Genomic DNA, 17,498 nt, shown 5'->3' on the forward strand with positions numbered 1-17,498 from the left:
GGAGAAATATCAACGCATCGGCCCGCATCTAGAGATGGGCGCTCACGTTGTCCGCATACAACAGGCCAGGCTCAGAAAGCAGCGCCGATGCTCTCAGTAGGCTGCCATTGCCCACCATGGGAGTGAAAATGGCGCAGCCCGCAGATCTAGCCATGGTTATGGAAGCATTTGAGAGTGAGCAATCACCCGTCACTGCCCGGCAGATCAAAACCTGGACAAGCCAGGACCTCTTATTATCTCTAGTCAAAAGCTGTGTGCTTCATGGGAGCTGGTCCAGTGTCCCAGTGGAAATGCAGGAAGAAAAAAAGCCGTTCCAATGGCGCAAAGGTGAAATGTCTATACAGGCAGACTGCCTTCTGTGGGGCAATCAAGTAGTGGTCCCCAAGGGCAGAGACAACTTCATCAATGACCTCCACAGTACCCACCCAGGCATCGTAATGATGAAAGCGTTAGCCAGATCCCACGTGTGGTGGCCCGGTATCGATGCGGACTTAGAATCCTGCATTCACAGATGTAATACACGCTCGCAGTTAAGCAATGTACCCAGGGAGGCGCCGCTAAGTTTATGGTCTTGGCCCTCCAAGCCATGGTCTAGAGTACACGTCGACTATGCAGGCCCGTTCTTGGGTAAAATGTTCCTTGTGGTTGCCATCATCATAGGCAGTCCCTCGGAATCGAGGAGGACTTGCTTCCACTCCCAAAGTGAGTTCTTTGATGGCTGAACAGTCCAATACGAGAGCCACAGACCCTGTTACAGGTGGAACTGACATTCGTCGGGGGAAGAGGTGGTGGGGCTGGTTTGCCGCGCGCTCCTTCCGCTGCCTGCGCCTGGCCTCTTCATGCTCCTTGCGTCGAGACTCGAAGAGCTCAACACCCTCCCGGATGGACTTTCTCCATCTCGGGCGGTCTGCGACCAGGGTTCTCCCAGGTGTCAGTGGTGATGTCACACTTTACCAGGGAGGCTTTGAGGGTGTCCTTATTTTGTTTCCGCTGTCCTCCTCTGGCTCGTTTACCATGAAGGAGCTCCGCATAAAGCATTTGCTTAGGGAGTCTCATATCTGGCATGCGTACTATGTGGCCTGCCCAACGAAGCTGATCGAATGTGGTCAGTGCTTCAATACTGGGGATGTTAGCCTGGTCGAGGCCAATGATATTGGTGCGCCTGTCCTCCCAGGAGATTTGCAGGATCTTGTGGATCTTGTGGATATATCTCCAGCGACTTGCGATGCCTTCTGTACATCGTCCATGGCTCAGACCCATACAGGAGGGCGGGTATTACTATAACCCTGTAGACCATGAGTTTGGTGGTAGATTTGAGGGCCTGGTCTGCAAACACTCTTTTCCGCAGGCGGCCGAAGGCTGCGCTGGCGCACTGGAGGCGATGCTGAATCTCCGCATCAATGTCTGCCTTTGTTGATAAGAGGCTCCCGAGATATGGGAAATGGTCCACGTTGTCCGGGGCCACGTCGTGGATCTTGATGATTGGAGGGCAGTGCTGTGCGGCAATGACAGGCTGGTGAAGGACCTTTGTTTTACGGATGTTAAGCGTAAGGCCCATGCTTTCATATGCCTCAGTGAATACATTGACTATACCAAAATGTTCCTTGTGGTTGTAGACGAATACTCCAAGTGGATTGAATGTGAAATAATGTCGGCTAGCACATCCACTGCCACCATTGAAAGCATGCGGGCCATGTTTGCCACACACGGCTTACCCGATGTTCTGGTGAGCGACAACGGGCCATGTTTTACCAGTGCTGAGTTCAAAGAATTCATGACCCATAATGGGATCAAACAAGTCACATCTGCCCCATTTAAACCAGTGTTCAATGGTCAGTATGAGAGAGAGCAGTGCAAACCATCAAGCGAGGCTTGAAGAGGGTAACTGAAGGCTCACTGCAGACTCGCCTATCCTGAGTCCTGGCTTAGTTACCGCACGAGACCACACTCACTCACTGGGATCCCACCTGCTGAACTGCTCATGAAAAGAGCACTGAAGACAAGGATCTCGTTAGTTCACCCTGAACCACATGAACAGGTAGAGAGCAGGCAGCTTCAACAAAGTGCATACCATGATAGCGCAAATGTGTCACGCGAGATTGAAGTCAATGATCCTGTATTTGTATTAAATTATGGACAAGGTCCCAAGTGGCTTCCCAGCACTGTCGTGGCCAAAGAGGGGAGCAAGGTATTTTGGGTCAAACTTTAAAATGGACTCATTCACCAGAAACACTTGGACCAAATCAAGCTCAGATTCACAGACTACCCTGAGCAACCCACCTTGGACCCTACCTTTTTTGATCCCCCAACACACACACCAGTGGCAAGCGACACCACGGTTGACCACGAGGCAGAACCCATCATCCACAGCAGCCCTGCAGGGCCCAACACACCAGGCAGCCCAGCGAGGGCCCAACAAATGATTCAACAACACCAGCTTTCACACCGAGACGATCAACCAGGGCAAGAAGGGCCTCAGATCGACTCACATTGTAAAGAGTTACACTATTGACTTTGCGGGGGAATGTTGTTATATATGTGGACTTGTAATTACTCTGTACAGCCACCAGAGGGCTCATTCCCCGGAGTCCCAAAGGATCCCATAATCCCTTGGGAGCACAGGTATTTAAGAAGACGTCACAGGTTGGAGAGGCACTCTGGAGACCTGCAATAAAAGATTAAGGTCACACTTTACTTTGAGCTCACAGAGTTCAGTCTGACTCTTTCTCCATACATAACAGTTGAGTTCCTCCATTTATTGAGAAAAACATCTTACTTCAATTATATCGGGCCCTGGTGAGACCGCACCTGGAGTATTGTATACAGTTTTGGTCTCCTTACTTAAGGATATACTTGCCATTGAGGGAGTGCAACAAACGTTCATCAAACTGATTCCTGAGATGGGGGGGGGGATTGTCATGAGGAGAGATTGAGTAAATTAGGCTTGTATTCTCTAGAGTTTACAAGAATGAGAGGTGATCTCATTGAAACAGACAAAATTCTTAAAGCTTGACAGGGTAGATGCAGGGAGGATGTTTCCTCTGGCCGAGGAGTCTAGAACCTGGGATCAAAGTCTCAGAATAAGGGGTTGGCCATTTAGGACTGAGATAAGGAGAAGCTTCCTCACTCAAAGGGCAGTGAATCTTCGGAATTCTCTAGCCCAGAGGGCTGTAGAGGCTCAGCCTTTGAGTATATTCAAGACAGAGATCGATAGATTTTTGGATATTAAGAGAATTAAGTGATATGGGGAGAGTGCAGGAAAGTGGAGTTGAGGTAGAAGATCGGCCATGATCTCATTGAATGGTGGAGCAGGCTCAAGGGGCCCAATGGCCTACTCCTGCTCCTAATTTTTATGTTCTTATGTAAAACCACTCCCATGGGAAATGATAAACGACTTAGCCTCGTTGTCGGCTCATTAGAGCCACATAATGCCTTCTAGACTTTGCAACAGAGGTATAAATCGATTAATTTAAAAAAAAATCTGTAATGTAGGCATCACTGGCAAGGCTGGCATTTGCTGCCCATCCCCAAGCAGTTTGATACAACTAACTGTCTTGTTAGACCACTTCAGAGGGCTATTTAAAGTCAACCATGTTGAGTTGGGACTGCAGTGCATCTTGTAGATGGTATACACTGCAGCCACCTGCACCGGTGGTGGAGGGAGTGAATGTTTATGGTGGTGGATGGGGTGCCGATCAAGCGGGCTGCTTTCTCCTGGATTGTGTTGAGCTTCGAATGTTGTTGGAGCTCTACTCATCCAGACAAGTAGAGAGCATCCCCTCACACTCCAGACATGTGCCTTACAGGTGGCGGAAAGGATTTTTAGGAGTTACAAGGGGAGTCACACGCCGCAGAATACCCAGCCTCTGACCTGCTCTTGTAGCCACAGTATGTGTGTGGCTGGTCCAGTTACGTTTCTGGTCAATGGTGACTTGCAGGATGTTGATGGTGGAGAATCCAACAATGGTAATGCCTTTGAATGTCATGGGGAGATTATTAGAATCTCTCTTGTGCATTTAGCTGCTGATTCTGATCCTCTCACGAAGTTTATTTTACCATAGTCGTCTCAGCCTCTATTGGCTGTTGCAGCTTCTCTTTGCCCCTACTAACTCGCTCCGTGGCCACACCGTATGTGATATTTTACTGTACTTTTACGATCAATTTTCCTTGGCTTGAGTGAGTTTAAGGCTTTGGCGAATCTAATTCAGACAAATACGAGAACATTTCATAGTGTTATGCAGCTGCTAACTTCCAATACATTTTTCCAATGTTGGGTACAATCAATCAGAGGACAAGACATAGTGAGTAGTGGAATCTCATCATGCCTCACAAATGGAAGAGCCCGAGAACTCAAAAGTGCCCAGTGCAAGAGCAGCAAGCTTTTTATGTGAGAAATAAAGATCACAATTTCACTCCCGATGGTACATTTGTTTTGCTGTGCTACTTAAAAAAAAAGTATTTCACATTCCCGGGTACCTTACCTTGATCTGGAGGATGCGGCAAGCTCGATTTCTGGCGGAGACTTTACTATAGACAGACCCTGCAAAGGCAACACAGGAGGTCGAGAATGGCAGCGACAGAGAGATAACAAATACCCAATTATACCCAACGAGGATATCGGAGTCATACAGCAATGTAAGCAAAATTATTTACAATCCCCAGCCCCCTCCCCAAACCATTGAATTCAGAATCCTCCACAGTCTCCCCCCACCCTACTTCTGTAACCTGATGCCCCAGCTCGTGCCCTCCAGTCCTCAGCACATTCCCTTCCTTATTCTCCACTACTGGCGGCAGAATCTGGATTCATCTTCGCCCTACTCTCTTCTGAACCTCTCTCCCAGCCTCGTCCGGCCTTCCAAAGCCACCTCAGAACCCAAGCCTTTGGTACCCTCTCCTAATTATTCTCCTGTTGCTTCCTTGGCATCCATTCCTCCCCTATTGAAGTGCTTTGGGCCGTTCGTTACATGTGTTGTTGAGCACACTGAAGGCCGTCGTAAAATCCGGCAGACACCTGGGAAGACACGGCCACCAACAGACCACGATGGCATCACACCTGCCAGGTCGGTTTGAATGGATTTGAGGCTGCCAAACACCTGACGCACGTGGCAACTCATCCACCTGCCTCTGCTGGCTTTCAATGCGATTTGTGTGGTCGTATATGTACGTTCAGGATCAGGCTCCTCTCCCATCACCGTGCCAACAACAGAGCCTCAGCCATCGACTCAATCATTCCATATGTAGGCCTCCTCTATATCTTTAGAGTAGTAAAGAGATGGGCAGTTTATATTTAACCCCATGTAAGTCTATAATCCAGAGAGGAGAGATATCCCCGGTGTCCTGGCCAATATTCATCCCTGAATCAACATAACAAAAACAGATGGTCTGGTCATCATCACATTGCTACTTGTGAGAGCTTGCTGTGCACAATTAGCTGCCACGTTTCCTACAACAGTGACTGCACTTCAGTAGCACTTCATTGGCTGTAAAGCACTTTGGAATGTTCTAAGGTCATGATAGGCGCCATATAGATGCAAGAATGGAGGTTAGGACACCAGGGAGAGTTCCTCTGCTCTTCTTCGAATAGTGCCACAGGATCTTTTATGTTCATCTGAGAGGCCAGAATAGACCTCGGTTTAATGGCTCTTCCAGCAATGCAGCACTCGTTCAGTATTGCACTGGGAGAGTCAGAAAAACAAGACAGACAAATATATTTCGCTCAACTGACATCACCAAAAAGAGATGATCTGGTCATTTGTCGCAATGATATTTATGGGGCCTTCCCGTGTGCAGTATTGGTGTATTTGCCTACAAAATAACAGTGACTACACTTCAAAAATAATTCAATGGTTTTGGGATATCCTGATGTGCAAAGCTCTGCATAAATGCAAGTTCTTTCTACTTTCTAGTTACACTGCAATGGAACTTGGGAACAGGAGTAGGCCATTTAGCCCCTCAAGCCTGTTCCAGCATTCAACGAGATCATGGCTGACTTGTGACCCAACTCCATATACTCTGGAAATTCCAGAGCACTAGTGGTGGCAACACAAAAACCAACTGCACACATACGAACACTCGTTTAAAAGCTGCAGTCACAATTTCTGGCCACAGGTATTCCTGGGCATCGGGGAAGGTCCATGATGGCCAGCAATGCAAGAGCTGTGGAGCATTCAATCCACCTGCAGACACAAAACCTGGTGCTGCTCGAAGTGGCTATATACACGTTAGCTAGATTTAGGTGGGCTCATTCCATCATGGTAAGGCAATACGTTCACAAGCAAAGTCTTGCTAACTCACAGTTTACTCCCTCATACAAAAATAACTATTTATATAATGCCTTGAACATAGTTAAAACTCCCAAGGCTCTTCACAGGAGCATCAAACAAAAACTTGACACTGAGCCACATCAAGAAATACTAGGTCAGGTGACCAAAAGCTTGGCCAAAGAGGTAGGTTTTAAGGAGCGTCTTTGGTAGAGAGAGAAGTCCAGAGCTTAGGGCCTAGATGGCTGAAGGCTCAGTGTCAAATGGTGGGGCAAAGGGAATGGGGAATGCACAAGAGGCCAGAATTGGAGGAGTGCAGAGACCACAGAGGGTTGTAGGGCTGGAGGAGGTTGGAGAGATAGGGAGGGGCGAGGCCATGGAGGGATTGGAAAACAAGGATGAGAATTTTAAAACAAGTATACAGTTCTTGGAGTTCAAACCTCCTGGATCAAATCCAATTTCCCCATTACAATTTTCCACCTTTTTATACCTTTCTGAGCTACACATTCCTCATCAAAATAAGGTATGGTCAATGCACACATCGAACTACAAGTGTTGACCAATGGTTTATCTACAATATGTCTATTGATTGAATGGCTGAGGATAATCTCACATGCCACCCACTGTGCGTTTTTCTCCATTTACTCAAGCTGCTTATCTTTCTCTTCCCAAAGCCTTCAATTAATTATCAATGGGCTCGTGACTAGTGGAACCGTGCATGGTTTCTCGAGTCGCATTGATAAAAATCAGAGGGCCACATTAGTATTCCAGGAAAGAATTTAAATGCATGGGGCCCGAAATTCATCGACATAGTGCCCACTTACTACCGAAACTTACAAGTTTCGTCAAAAAAAGGTATATACTGCCGACATACGACCTGGCGGAAGATGAATGAGTGCCATACCGCCGAGCGGTATGCACACCTCCCGCCCATGTAGAACCACCCGCATACCGCCCAAAAGTGTAAGTTTCATGATATACCGCTGAAACTGCTTACCGCCCTGGAGAAGGTGCTTTTAAGTGGATCCTAGTGGGCAGGACGGACAGAGCTGACAGGTTTGTTTGATATTACACAGATCTTTATAGTTCGCCACAGTTTGATGTATTTTTAACTGGATTGTAATATTTCCTAGTGTTAGCCAATAATACAGTTTGAATAGCACTCAGTCTGGAAATTGTGTGTGTGTTCACTAGAGTGATATTTTATAAATCGTCTAATAAAGCCTTATTTACTCCTTTATTAATAAACTATAATAAAAATGTTATTAAGTCTCTCTCACCCCCCCAGTCTCACTCAGCCCGCCCCGCCCCCCCACAGCAATCTCTCTTCCACCCCAGCCTCTCCCCCCACCCACAGCGATGTCAGACCGGCACACACTGGCCTCTTGTCAGTGCCCCTCGGGGTGGCAGAGCTCGGGAGCCAATCGAAAGGCCTCCTCCACCCGCCACATTCCGTCACCACCAACTGCACTCCGCTCTCGGTACCGCCGAGAAAAGCGGGATCAATCTCCCGCCCATTTGGTCCCAGCGGTACCGGCCGGTAAAAAAAAAACCACGCACCACCCGGGTACCTTCAAAAAAATGGGCGGAACTTGGATTTGACCAAATTTGGGCCCCATGAGGTTCTGTACTCAACCTCTGCCAGCCTTTAAACAACATTTAGCCTTTTTCTACCCATGTCTGCAAACATGCATTTGCCACCTAGGAGCCGGCACTTTGCGGACATGGGGAAAAGGCCCCGTTTAAACTGGTACCCCATGCTGCAGGAGGGACTACTGCTACCCGCCTTCAATTAAAGCTCTGCCACCAGCGTCAAACCTGCATCTGTGGCAAGGTTGCAATGTAAATGCAGCACAAGTTGACCCTTTGAACTACACTGGAGGGACAGCAAGATCCCAAGGGGTCGCCCAGTTAAAACAGAGATGAGGAGGAATTTCTTCTCTCAGAAGGATCGTGAATTTTTGGAATTCTCTACACCAGAGAGCTGTGGAGGCTGGGTCATTGAATATATTTAAGGTGGAGATTTTTGAACTACGGGGGAGTCAAGGGTTTATGGGGAGCGGGCAGGAAAGTGGAGTTGAGGCCAAGGTCAGATCAGCCATGATCTTACTGAATGGCGGAGCAGGCTCGAGGGGCTTATGTTCTTATTTGCGCGCACATTGACTTTCTAAACATCCTTGATTCAATGGGAAATTAAGTATCATTGACGTGAACAACTGCACAAGTGTGGTTTTCATTAAATAGTGGTTTATTTTTAAACATTGCTGTATGTTTAGGAGGAACAAGCGACTTTGGACCTATGGTTCCCAAAGCTCTCCACCATTGGAGATTTCCTCACCTCATGGCAGGGTCTGTTGGAGACTAATTGACAGAGATTAATCGCTATGATTAGTCAACAACTCTATTATTGTTGCATCATGTGATAACTAGGATAGTGGAAGATGAACTAGATGGACCTTGATCTTTTCTCGTCTAGCAATTGCTATGTTCCGAAGATCTAGGTTTTAATTGTCTCAGGGTTTCCTCAGCATTTCATCCCGAGGTGGATAAATTGAATGCTTAAAGCTGAGAAATCCCTCGGAGTTGCTTCCACTCTCCCAAAATTATTTCGGTGGAACCCCCGTTTATGCACGTAAACTGGGTTTCCGCCACACGGCGAAGCAACTCCAATTGACTGGGAGCAACTCAGAAGGATTTTTCTGGACCACGTTTTGTATCATAGGAACACAGCAAGGACTGGGCAGTGAAAGCCTAATATTGTAGTGTCTCCTGGTTGGCTGGAATAGAAACAAGTATCAGCATTTCACCCAATCAGCAGTTCATCAGAGTTTCTAGCCCCATTATTTTGCCCAAGTGGTCACTCTTCACTTCAAGTTATTTGACCATGGAGTGCATTACCATTGAGCCCAATCCTGCTCTCGCAAAGCATCCAAATTTGCACTTCTCAGGAGTGGTTTGCAATCAGGAGCATAAATCCTTGCTGCTTCTTCCCCCAACCAAAGACACGGAGATTAATTAGGAACACAAAAGAAAGAACTTTCATTTATATAACGTCTTTCACAACCTCAGGACATCACAAAGTGCTTTACAGCCAATTAATTATTTTTGATGTGTAGTCACTGTTGTAATGTATGAAATGTGACAGCCAATTTGCACACAGCAAGGTCCCACAAACAGTGATGAGATGTGACCAGATCATCTGTTTTAGTGACACTGATTGAGGGATAAATATTGGTCAAGACCCCAGGAGATCTTCCCTGCTCTTCTTCGAATAGTGCCATGGGATCTTTCATGTTCACCTGAGGGTGCAGACGTGGCCCCGGTTTAAACTCTTCCAAATGACGGCACCACCAACAGTGCAGCATTCCCTCAGTACTGCACTGAAGCGTCAGCCTAGATTATCAAGTCTCGAGTGGGGCTTGAACTCATGACCTTCTGACTGCCTCTATTGCACTCTACCTGTAGAGCGGTCATCCTAGCAGACGCAGTCTGTGCAGACTCGGGATCGCTCCCATGATCCCGGATATCCTGGATGTGACGCTCCCGTACGACGTACTCATACGTACTTAACTTCTTGAACACTAGAAAAGTACAGGAATGATGTTCAGCGCATCTACCGTCAAAAGACCAGCACCACATCCATTTCCACAGCCTGTGCAGTTAGATACAATATGTAGCTATAAGAAAAGATTGCACCAGATATAAGATTTGGTACTAACCTTTAAACAACAACTGGAATTCATAAAGCTCCTTTAAGATAGGAACTGAAGTCGGCCATTCAGCCCCTCGAGTCTGCTCCTTCATTCAATTAGATCATGGCTGATCTGCACCTCAACTCTATTCTCCTTCCTTTCCTCCATATCTCTTGATTAGTGAAGACAAATGTAGGTCCCCTTGCAGTCAGAATCAGGTGAATTTATAATGTGGAACAAAGAAATGGCAGATCAATTGAACAAATACATTGGTTCTGTCTTCACTAAGGAAGACACAAATAACCTTCCAGAAATACTAGGGGACCGAGGGTCTAGCAAGAAGGAGGAACTGAAGGGAATCCTTATTAGTCAGGAAATTGATGGGATTGAAAGCCGATAAATCCCCAGGGTCTGATAGTCTGCATCTCGGAGTACTTAAGGAAGTGGCCCTAGAAATAACGGATGCATTGGTGGTCATTTTCCAACATTCTATAGACTCTGGATCAGTTCCTATGGATTGGAGGGTAGCTAATGTAACCCCACTTTTTTTTTTTTAAAAAGGAGAGAAAACAGGGAATTATAGATCGGTTAGCCTGACATCGGTAGTGGGGAACATATTGGAATCAATTATTAAAGATTTAATAGCAGCACATTTGGAAAGCAGTGATAGGATCGGTCCAAGTCAGCATGGATTTATGAAAGGGAAATCATGCTTGACAAATTTTCTAGAATTTTTTGAGGATGTAACTAGTAGAGTAGACAAGGGAGAACCAGTCGATGTGGTGTATTTGGACTTTCAAAAGGCTTTTGACAAGGTCCCACACAAGAGATTAGTGTGCAAAATTAAAGCACATGGTATTGGGGAAAATGTATTAACGTGGATAGAGAATTGGTTGGCAGACAGGAAGCAAAGAGTAGGAATAAATGGGTCCTTTTCAGAATGGCAGGTAGTGACTAGTGGGGTACCGCAAGGTTCAGTGTTGGGACCCCAGCTATTTACAATATACATTAATGATTTAGACGAAGAAATTGAATGTAATATCTCCAAGTTTGCAGATGACACTAAACTGGGTGGCAGTGTGAGCTGTGAGGAGGATGCCAAGAGGCTGCAGGGTGTCTTGGACAGGTTGGTGAGTGGGCAAATGCATGGCAGATGCAGTATAATGTAGATAAATGTGAGGTTATCCACTTTGGTGGCAAAAACAGGAAGGCAAATTATCTGAATGGTGACAGATTAGGAAAAGGGGAGGTGTAACAAGACCTGGGTGTCATCGTACATCAGTCATTGAAAGTTGGCATGCAGGTACAGCAGGCGGTGAAGAAGGCAAATGGCATGTTGGCCTTCATAGTGAGAGGATTTGAGTATAGGAGCAGGGAGGTCTTACTGCAGTTGTACAGGGCCTTGGTGAGGCCTCACCTGGAATAGTGTGTTCAGTTTTGGTCTCCTAATCTGAGGGAAGGACGTTCTTGCTATTGAAGGAGTGCAGCAAAGGTTCACCAGACTGATTCCTGGGATGGCAGGACTGACATACGAGGAGAGACTGGATCAACTGGGCCTGTATTCACTGGAGTTTAGAAGAATGAGAGGGGATCTCATAGAAACATAAAATTCTGACGGGATTGGACAGGTTAGATGCAGGAAGAATGTCCCCGATGTTGGGGAAGTCCAGAACCAGGGGTCACAGTCTAAGGATAAGGGGTAAGCCATTTAGGACTGAGATGAGGAGAAACTTCACTCAGAGAATTGTGAACCTGTGGAATTCTCGACCACAGAAAGTTATTGAGTCCAGTTCGTTAGATATATTCAAAAGGGAGTTAGATGTGGCCCTTACAGCTAAAGGGATCAAGGGTATGGAGAGAAAGCAGGAATGGGGTACTAAAGTTGCAAAAATGATCAGCCATGATCATTGAATGGTGATGCAGGCTCGAAGGGCTGAATAGTCTACTCCTGCACCTATTTTCTACGTTTCTATGTTTCTATAACCTTAACTAACAAAATTCTAACTATCTAATTCCAATTGTCTCCACATCCACAGCCTTTGACAGTGAATTCCAGATTTCCACTAACCCTGGTGTGAAAAAGTACTTCCTGATTTTGCTCCCAAATGACCTGGCTCTAATTTTAAGATTATGTCCCCTTGTTCTTGATTTCCCACCAGAGGAAATAGTTTCTCTTATTCACCCTATCAAACTCTTTTAACATACACATATAAATAGAATCCCAAGGTGCTTCCCAAATGGATACCAGGACATGGAGGGAGAGTTTAAGAAGGACGCCAAAAGCTTGATCAAAAAGATGGGTTTCGAAAGGGTTTTAAAGGAGAGAGAGAAGAGGAAAGATGGAGGGGTTTAAGGAGGGAGTTCTAGAGAGTAGGGCCAAGGCGGTTGAAAGCTTCATCACCAATGATGAGGCAAACGTGAGGGGGGAAATGCACTAAAGCACAGAATCAGAGGACATGAACTGGGGCAAATGGCTTAAGAAGATTGCAGCAGTAGGATAGAAGTGTGTATGAGGTGACAGAAGATTGGAGGAAGTTGTGGAGATCAAAAATACTTGAATTTATATTGCAACTTTCACAACCATCAGACATCTCAAAGCGCTTTATAGCCAATGAAGTACTTTTGCAGTTGTAATGTAGGAAACATAATCAAGTAGGGAGACCCCATAAAGGTATTTCAAGATGGGGATGAGGATTTTCAATTTACCATGTTAGAGGACAGGAAACCAGTACAAATCTTTGAGGAAGGGATGATGGGTGAAGGGGAGTTAGTGCAGGGCAAGATAAGGACAACAGAGTTTCATACAAGTTGGTGTTAATGGAGGTTGGAGAATGGGCGTGATTGAGTCTAGAGATGACAAAAGTGCAGATAATGGTTTTAGTGCCTGAGGGGATGAGGTAAGGATAGAAGCTGTGCAATATTGCAGAGCTGCAAGGCCTTCACAGCCACCTTTCCCAACTTACTTGAATACCCTCACTAAATCCCTCCATCTCACGACCCTTCACTCTCCTTCAAAACCTTTGCTGATGTATAGGATGTTCAGAACTGGTTCAAATATGGCCCCTTAGGCCTTGAAATTGGTCGACACCACACTGATTTTACAGGCATAAAACAGGCGCCTAAGCATCCAATATGGCGAGTGGCATGAGCACTGAAAGTACGCCGACCACCACATTGGTAAAGGCTGAGGTATAGGCATTCAGGGTCCACACTTGAAACAGCTATTAGTCCTTCTGCATGTGCAAATAAGGGGCCTAAAGCCCGATTCATGAAACCTTCCCGAAATTGGGCTGCCCTGAATTCAGCTGGCACCACGCCTGTTGTGTTCAGGAATACATGGACTATATGCGGCCTAACCAGCGTTCTTATTGAGGCTGTCCACCATCAAAAAGGCAAGCCCCCTGCCCACTCATTCCCCTCCCTCCCGATTGCCTTTCCAACATTCCCAGGACCTACCCGAAGGTCACTGCCAGCGATTCAGCAGCCCGAAATTTAAATCACAGTCCCTTCCCCACCGCCACCCCCCAACACCATACCCCCTCCTCCCCCCCGCAAAAATGCTCGACAATGATATTCATAATTTAGAATGACAAATGAAAAGGTTTTGGCTCCCTTCACACTCACACAGATAAAGGTGAAACCCCAGCAGATGACCAAGTAACATCAGTGAAGCGACTCCAAGGAAAATGGTGATTCCCGCTACGACTAGAATTCCAGTCTGCGTTGTCTCCACGGGAGCAATGGGCAGAAATGCTAACCAAGTGTTGTTTCCTCGAACGTCTGTGTAGATAAATAAAAATGCAATCATTTAAGCGTGGCACAATCGACTGAACGACAACATCCCAGCCACTCAAAATCCACACCATCGACCTGAATAAATCCTTGACAAAACAGTCTATGGCCAGCATCAACCGGAAGTTACTGAGTGACAACTTGACGCTGGACTTGTATAGTTCTGTCCGTGCATCTCTGCTCCATAGCAGAAGCCAAGCAGTAGGATTTTCTGCAAGAATATCCTTGCTTCTATTCCATTTAGCATTTGAAAGGGCATTGGATTAGCTTTGGAGTCCAATATTCTTTGACATGTGCATTCACCTGGTTAACAATACATTCCATTTCTTTGACCTGGCAACAACTTGCAGTTATATAGTGCCTTTAACATGAAAATGTCCCAAAGTGCTTCACAGGAGCAAGATTTGACACTGAGCCACAGAAGGAGATATTAGGACAGGAAAGTATTGTGTTCCTCACACAGATGAGACTGCACACAGGGAGGTTAAAGTAACAGTGACCTCAGTCTTTATTAAGACACTCCAGAGTGAGGAACAGGACTTAGGGGCCGGCTTATATACAGTGCTCCCAAGGGATGCTGGGATCCCTTGGGACTTCACGGGATGCGCTCCCTGGTGGCGGAACATGGGAGTGCATGCTATACAGATACACAACATCACTCCCCCCAAAAGTCAAAGTGAAAACTATTTACAAGGTGAGGTCGTCGGGAGACTTTCTTTCCCTGATGGACCACCTCGGTACAAATGTCTGTCTGGTGTGTTGGCTGTGTCCTCGCTGGGCTGGCGTGTTGTTGGCCCTGCAGGGCTGCTGGGTGAGCCTGGCCTTGCTGGGCTGTTGGGCGTGATGGGTTCAATTTCCTGATCCAGCGTGGTGTCATTAATCCTTTGGGTGTGTGTTGTGGGCTCGAAAAAGGTAGTGTCTGCTGTGGGTTGTTCAGGGCAGTCTGTGAACCGCAGCCTCGTTTGGTCCAGGTGCTTTCTGCAAATTTGTCCAATGTCTAGTTTGACGACAAACACCCTACTCCCTTCTTTAGCTATCACCGTGCCCGTGATCCACTTGGGACCATGTCCATAGTTTAGCACATGCACAGGGTCATTCAGATCAATTTCCCGTGACACAGTGGCGCGACCATCGTTTACATTTTGTTGCTGCCGCCTGCTCTCTACCTGATTATGCAGGTTGGGGTGAACCAGCGAAAGTCTGGTTTTAAGTGTCCTTTTCATGAGTAGCTCAGCTGGGGGCACCCCTGTGAGCGAGTGGGGTCTCGTACGGTAGCTGAGCAGTACTTGGGACAGGCGGGTTTGGAGTGAGCCTTCTGTGACTCGTTTAAGGCTCTGTTTAATTGTTTGTATTGCCCGCTCTGTCTGCCCATTGGAGGCTGGTTTAAACGGGGGCGAGGTGACATGTTTTATCACATTGGGGGTCATGAATTCTTTAAATTCGGCACTGGTGAAACATGGCCCGTTGTCACTGACCAGTATGTCAGGCAGGCCGTGGGTGACAAACATGGCCCTCAGGCTTTCAATGGTGGCGGTGGCGGTGCTTCCCGACATTTTTTCACATTCAATCCATTTTGAAAAAGCATCCACCACCACCAGGAACATTTTACCAAGAAACGGGCCCGCATAGTCGACATGGTTCCTCGACCATGGTCTGGAGGGCCAGGACCACAAACTGAGTGGTGCCTCTCTGGGCGTGTTGCTCAACTGAGCACACACGCTACATTGCCGTACACAGGACTCTAAGTCAGAGTCGATATCGGGCCACCACACATGGGAACTGGCTATTGCTTTCATCATTACTATACCCGAGTGTGTACTATGGAGATCCGAGATGAACGTCTCCCTGCCCTTTTTGGGTAGCACTACGCGGTTACCCCACAACAGACAGTCTGCCTGAATGGACAGCTCGTCCTTTCGCCGCTGGAACGGCTTGATTAGCTCTTGCATTTCAACGAGGATGCTGGCCCAGCTCCCATGCAGTACACAGTTTTTTTTACTAGGGATAGGAGAGGATCTTGGCTGGTCCAAGTCCTAATCTGGCGGGCCGTGACAGGTGATTTATCATTTTCAAACGCTTCTATGACCATCAACAAGTTTGCAGGCTGCGCCATTTCTACCCCCGTGGTGGACAAGTGCTAGCAGTTGCAGACTCATGGTTTCTGCCCTGTACATTTCTGCTCGCAAACACAGTTCCAGTTAATTTATGAACATTGCTAGCACTTGTGTGCTGAGAGATTTGTTTGGTGTTATCACTGGTGGACATAAACACCTGTGCTATCGCAATGGCCTTACTGAGGATTGGTGTCTCTACAGTCAAACGTTTTCGTAGGATGGTCTCGTGGCCAATGCCCAGTATAAAAAGTCTCTGAGCATTTGCTCCAGGTAGTCATCAAACTCACATTGTCCTGCAAGTTGCCTTAGCTCAGCGATGTAGCTCGCCACTTCCTGACCTTCAGATCGCTGGCACGATACCTTGCCATCAGCACGCTCTCCCTCGGGTTAAGATGCTCCCGAACCAGTGTACACAGCTCCTCATACGACTTATCTGTGGGTTTCACCGAAGCCAGAAGATTCTTCATGAGGCTGTCGGTCAGTGCCCCGCAGACTGTGAGGAGGACCACTCTCCTTTTTGCAGCACTTCCTTCTCCGTCCAGCTCGTTGGCTAGCCATTCGACATAGGCTTCCCAGTCCTCACCCTCCGAGAACTTCTCCAGGATGCCCACCGTTTGCTGCATCTTTGCGTTGGATTCGTATACTCGTCGCCAGTTATTGTGTTCCTAACACAGATGAGACTGCACAAAGGGAGGTTAAAGTAACAGCGACCTCAGTCTTTAAGATACGCCAGAGTGAGGAACAAGCCTTAGGGGCCGGCTTATATACAGTGCTCCCTAGGGATGCTGGGATCCCTTGGGACTTCAGGGGATGCACTCCCTGATGGCAGAACATGGGAGTGCATGCTTTACAGATACACAACAGAAAGCTTGGTCAATGAAATAAGTTTTCAAAGGAGCAAAATCCCTTGCTTTTTGTGGTATACATCAATGATTTAGACTTCAATTTAGGGGGCACGATAAAGAAATTTGCAGATGATAGAAAAATTGGCTGGGTGATTGATAGTGAGGAGGAAAGCTGTGGAATGCAGGAAGATATCAATCAACTGGTCAGTTGGGCAGGACAGTGGCAAATGGAATTCAATCCGGAGAAGTGTAAGGTAATGTATTTGGGGAGGGCTAACAAGGCAATGGTACACACATTAAATGGTAGGACACTGAGAAGTGTAGAGGAACAAAGGGACCTTGGAGTGCAGGTCCACAGTTCCCTGAAGGTCCACAGTTCCCTGAAGGTAGCAGGCCAGGGAGATAAGATGGTTAAGAAGGCATACAGGATACTTTCCTTTATTAGCTGAGGCACAGAATACAAGAGCAGGGAGGTTATGCTTGAACTATATAAAACACTGGTTAGGCCACAGCTAGAGTACTGCATACAGTTCTGGTCACCACATTACAGGAAAGATGTGATTGAACTAGAGAGGGTACAGAGGAGATTTACGAGGATGTTGCCTGGACTTTAGAATTTTAGCTATAAGGAAAGATTGGATAGGCTAGGTTTGCTTTCTGTGGGACAGAGGAGGCTGAGGAGAGATTTTATTGAGGTGTATAAAATTATGAGAGCCCTTTAATTGAGTGGATAGGAAGGACCTATTTCCCCTAGCAGTGAGGTCAATAACCAGAGGGCACAGATTTAAAGTAATT

The 17,498-nt window shown here is 46.8% G+C and overlaps 1 protein-coding gene across 2 annotated transcripts in view; it reads right to left on the reverse strand.

The window, feature by feature from the left end:
* Window positions 1–17,498, reverse strand: part of zdhhc11 (zinc finger DHHC-type containing 11) — a 149,540-nt gene that overhangs the window by 13,740 nt on the left and 118,302 nt on the right. For both annotated transcript variants that reach the window (XM_070879830.1, XM_070879829.1), the window contains exons 6-8: window positions 13,577–13,732; window positions 9,720–9,841; window positions 4,482–4,540 (exon numbers count right to left, since the gene is read on the reverse strand). In XM_070879830.1, coding sequence (XP_070735931.1) covers window positions 4,482–4,540; window positions 9,720–9,841; window positions 13,577–13,732 — 337 coding nt within the window. The remainder of the gene's footprint in view (window positions 1–4,481; window positions 4,541–9,719; window positions 9,842–13,576; window positions 13,733–17,498) is intronic.

Source organism: Pristiophorus japonicus, chromosome 5 (assembly GCF_044704955.1).
Source record: "Pristiophorus japonicus isolate sPriJap1 chromosome 5, sPriJap1.hap1, whole genome shotgun sequence".
Classification (NCBI taxonomy): domain Eukaryota; kingdom Metazoa; phylum Chordata; class Chondrichthyes; family Pristiophoridae; genus Pristiophorus; species Pristiophorus japonicus.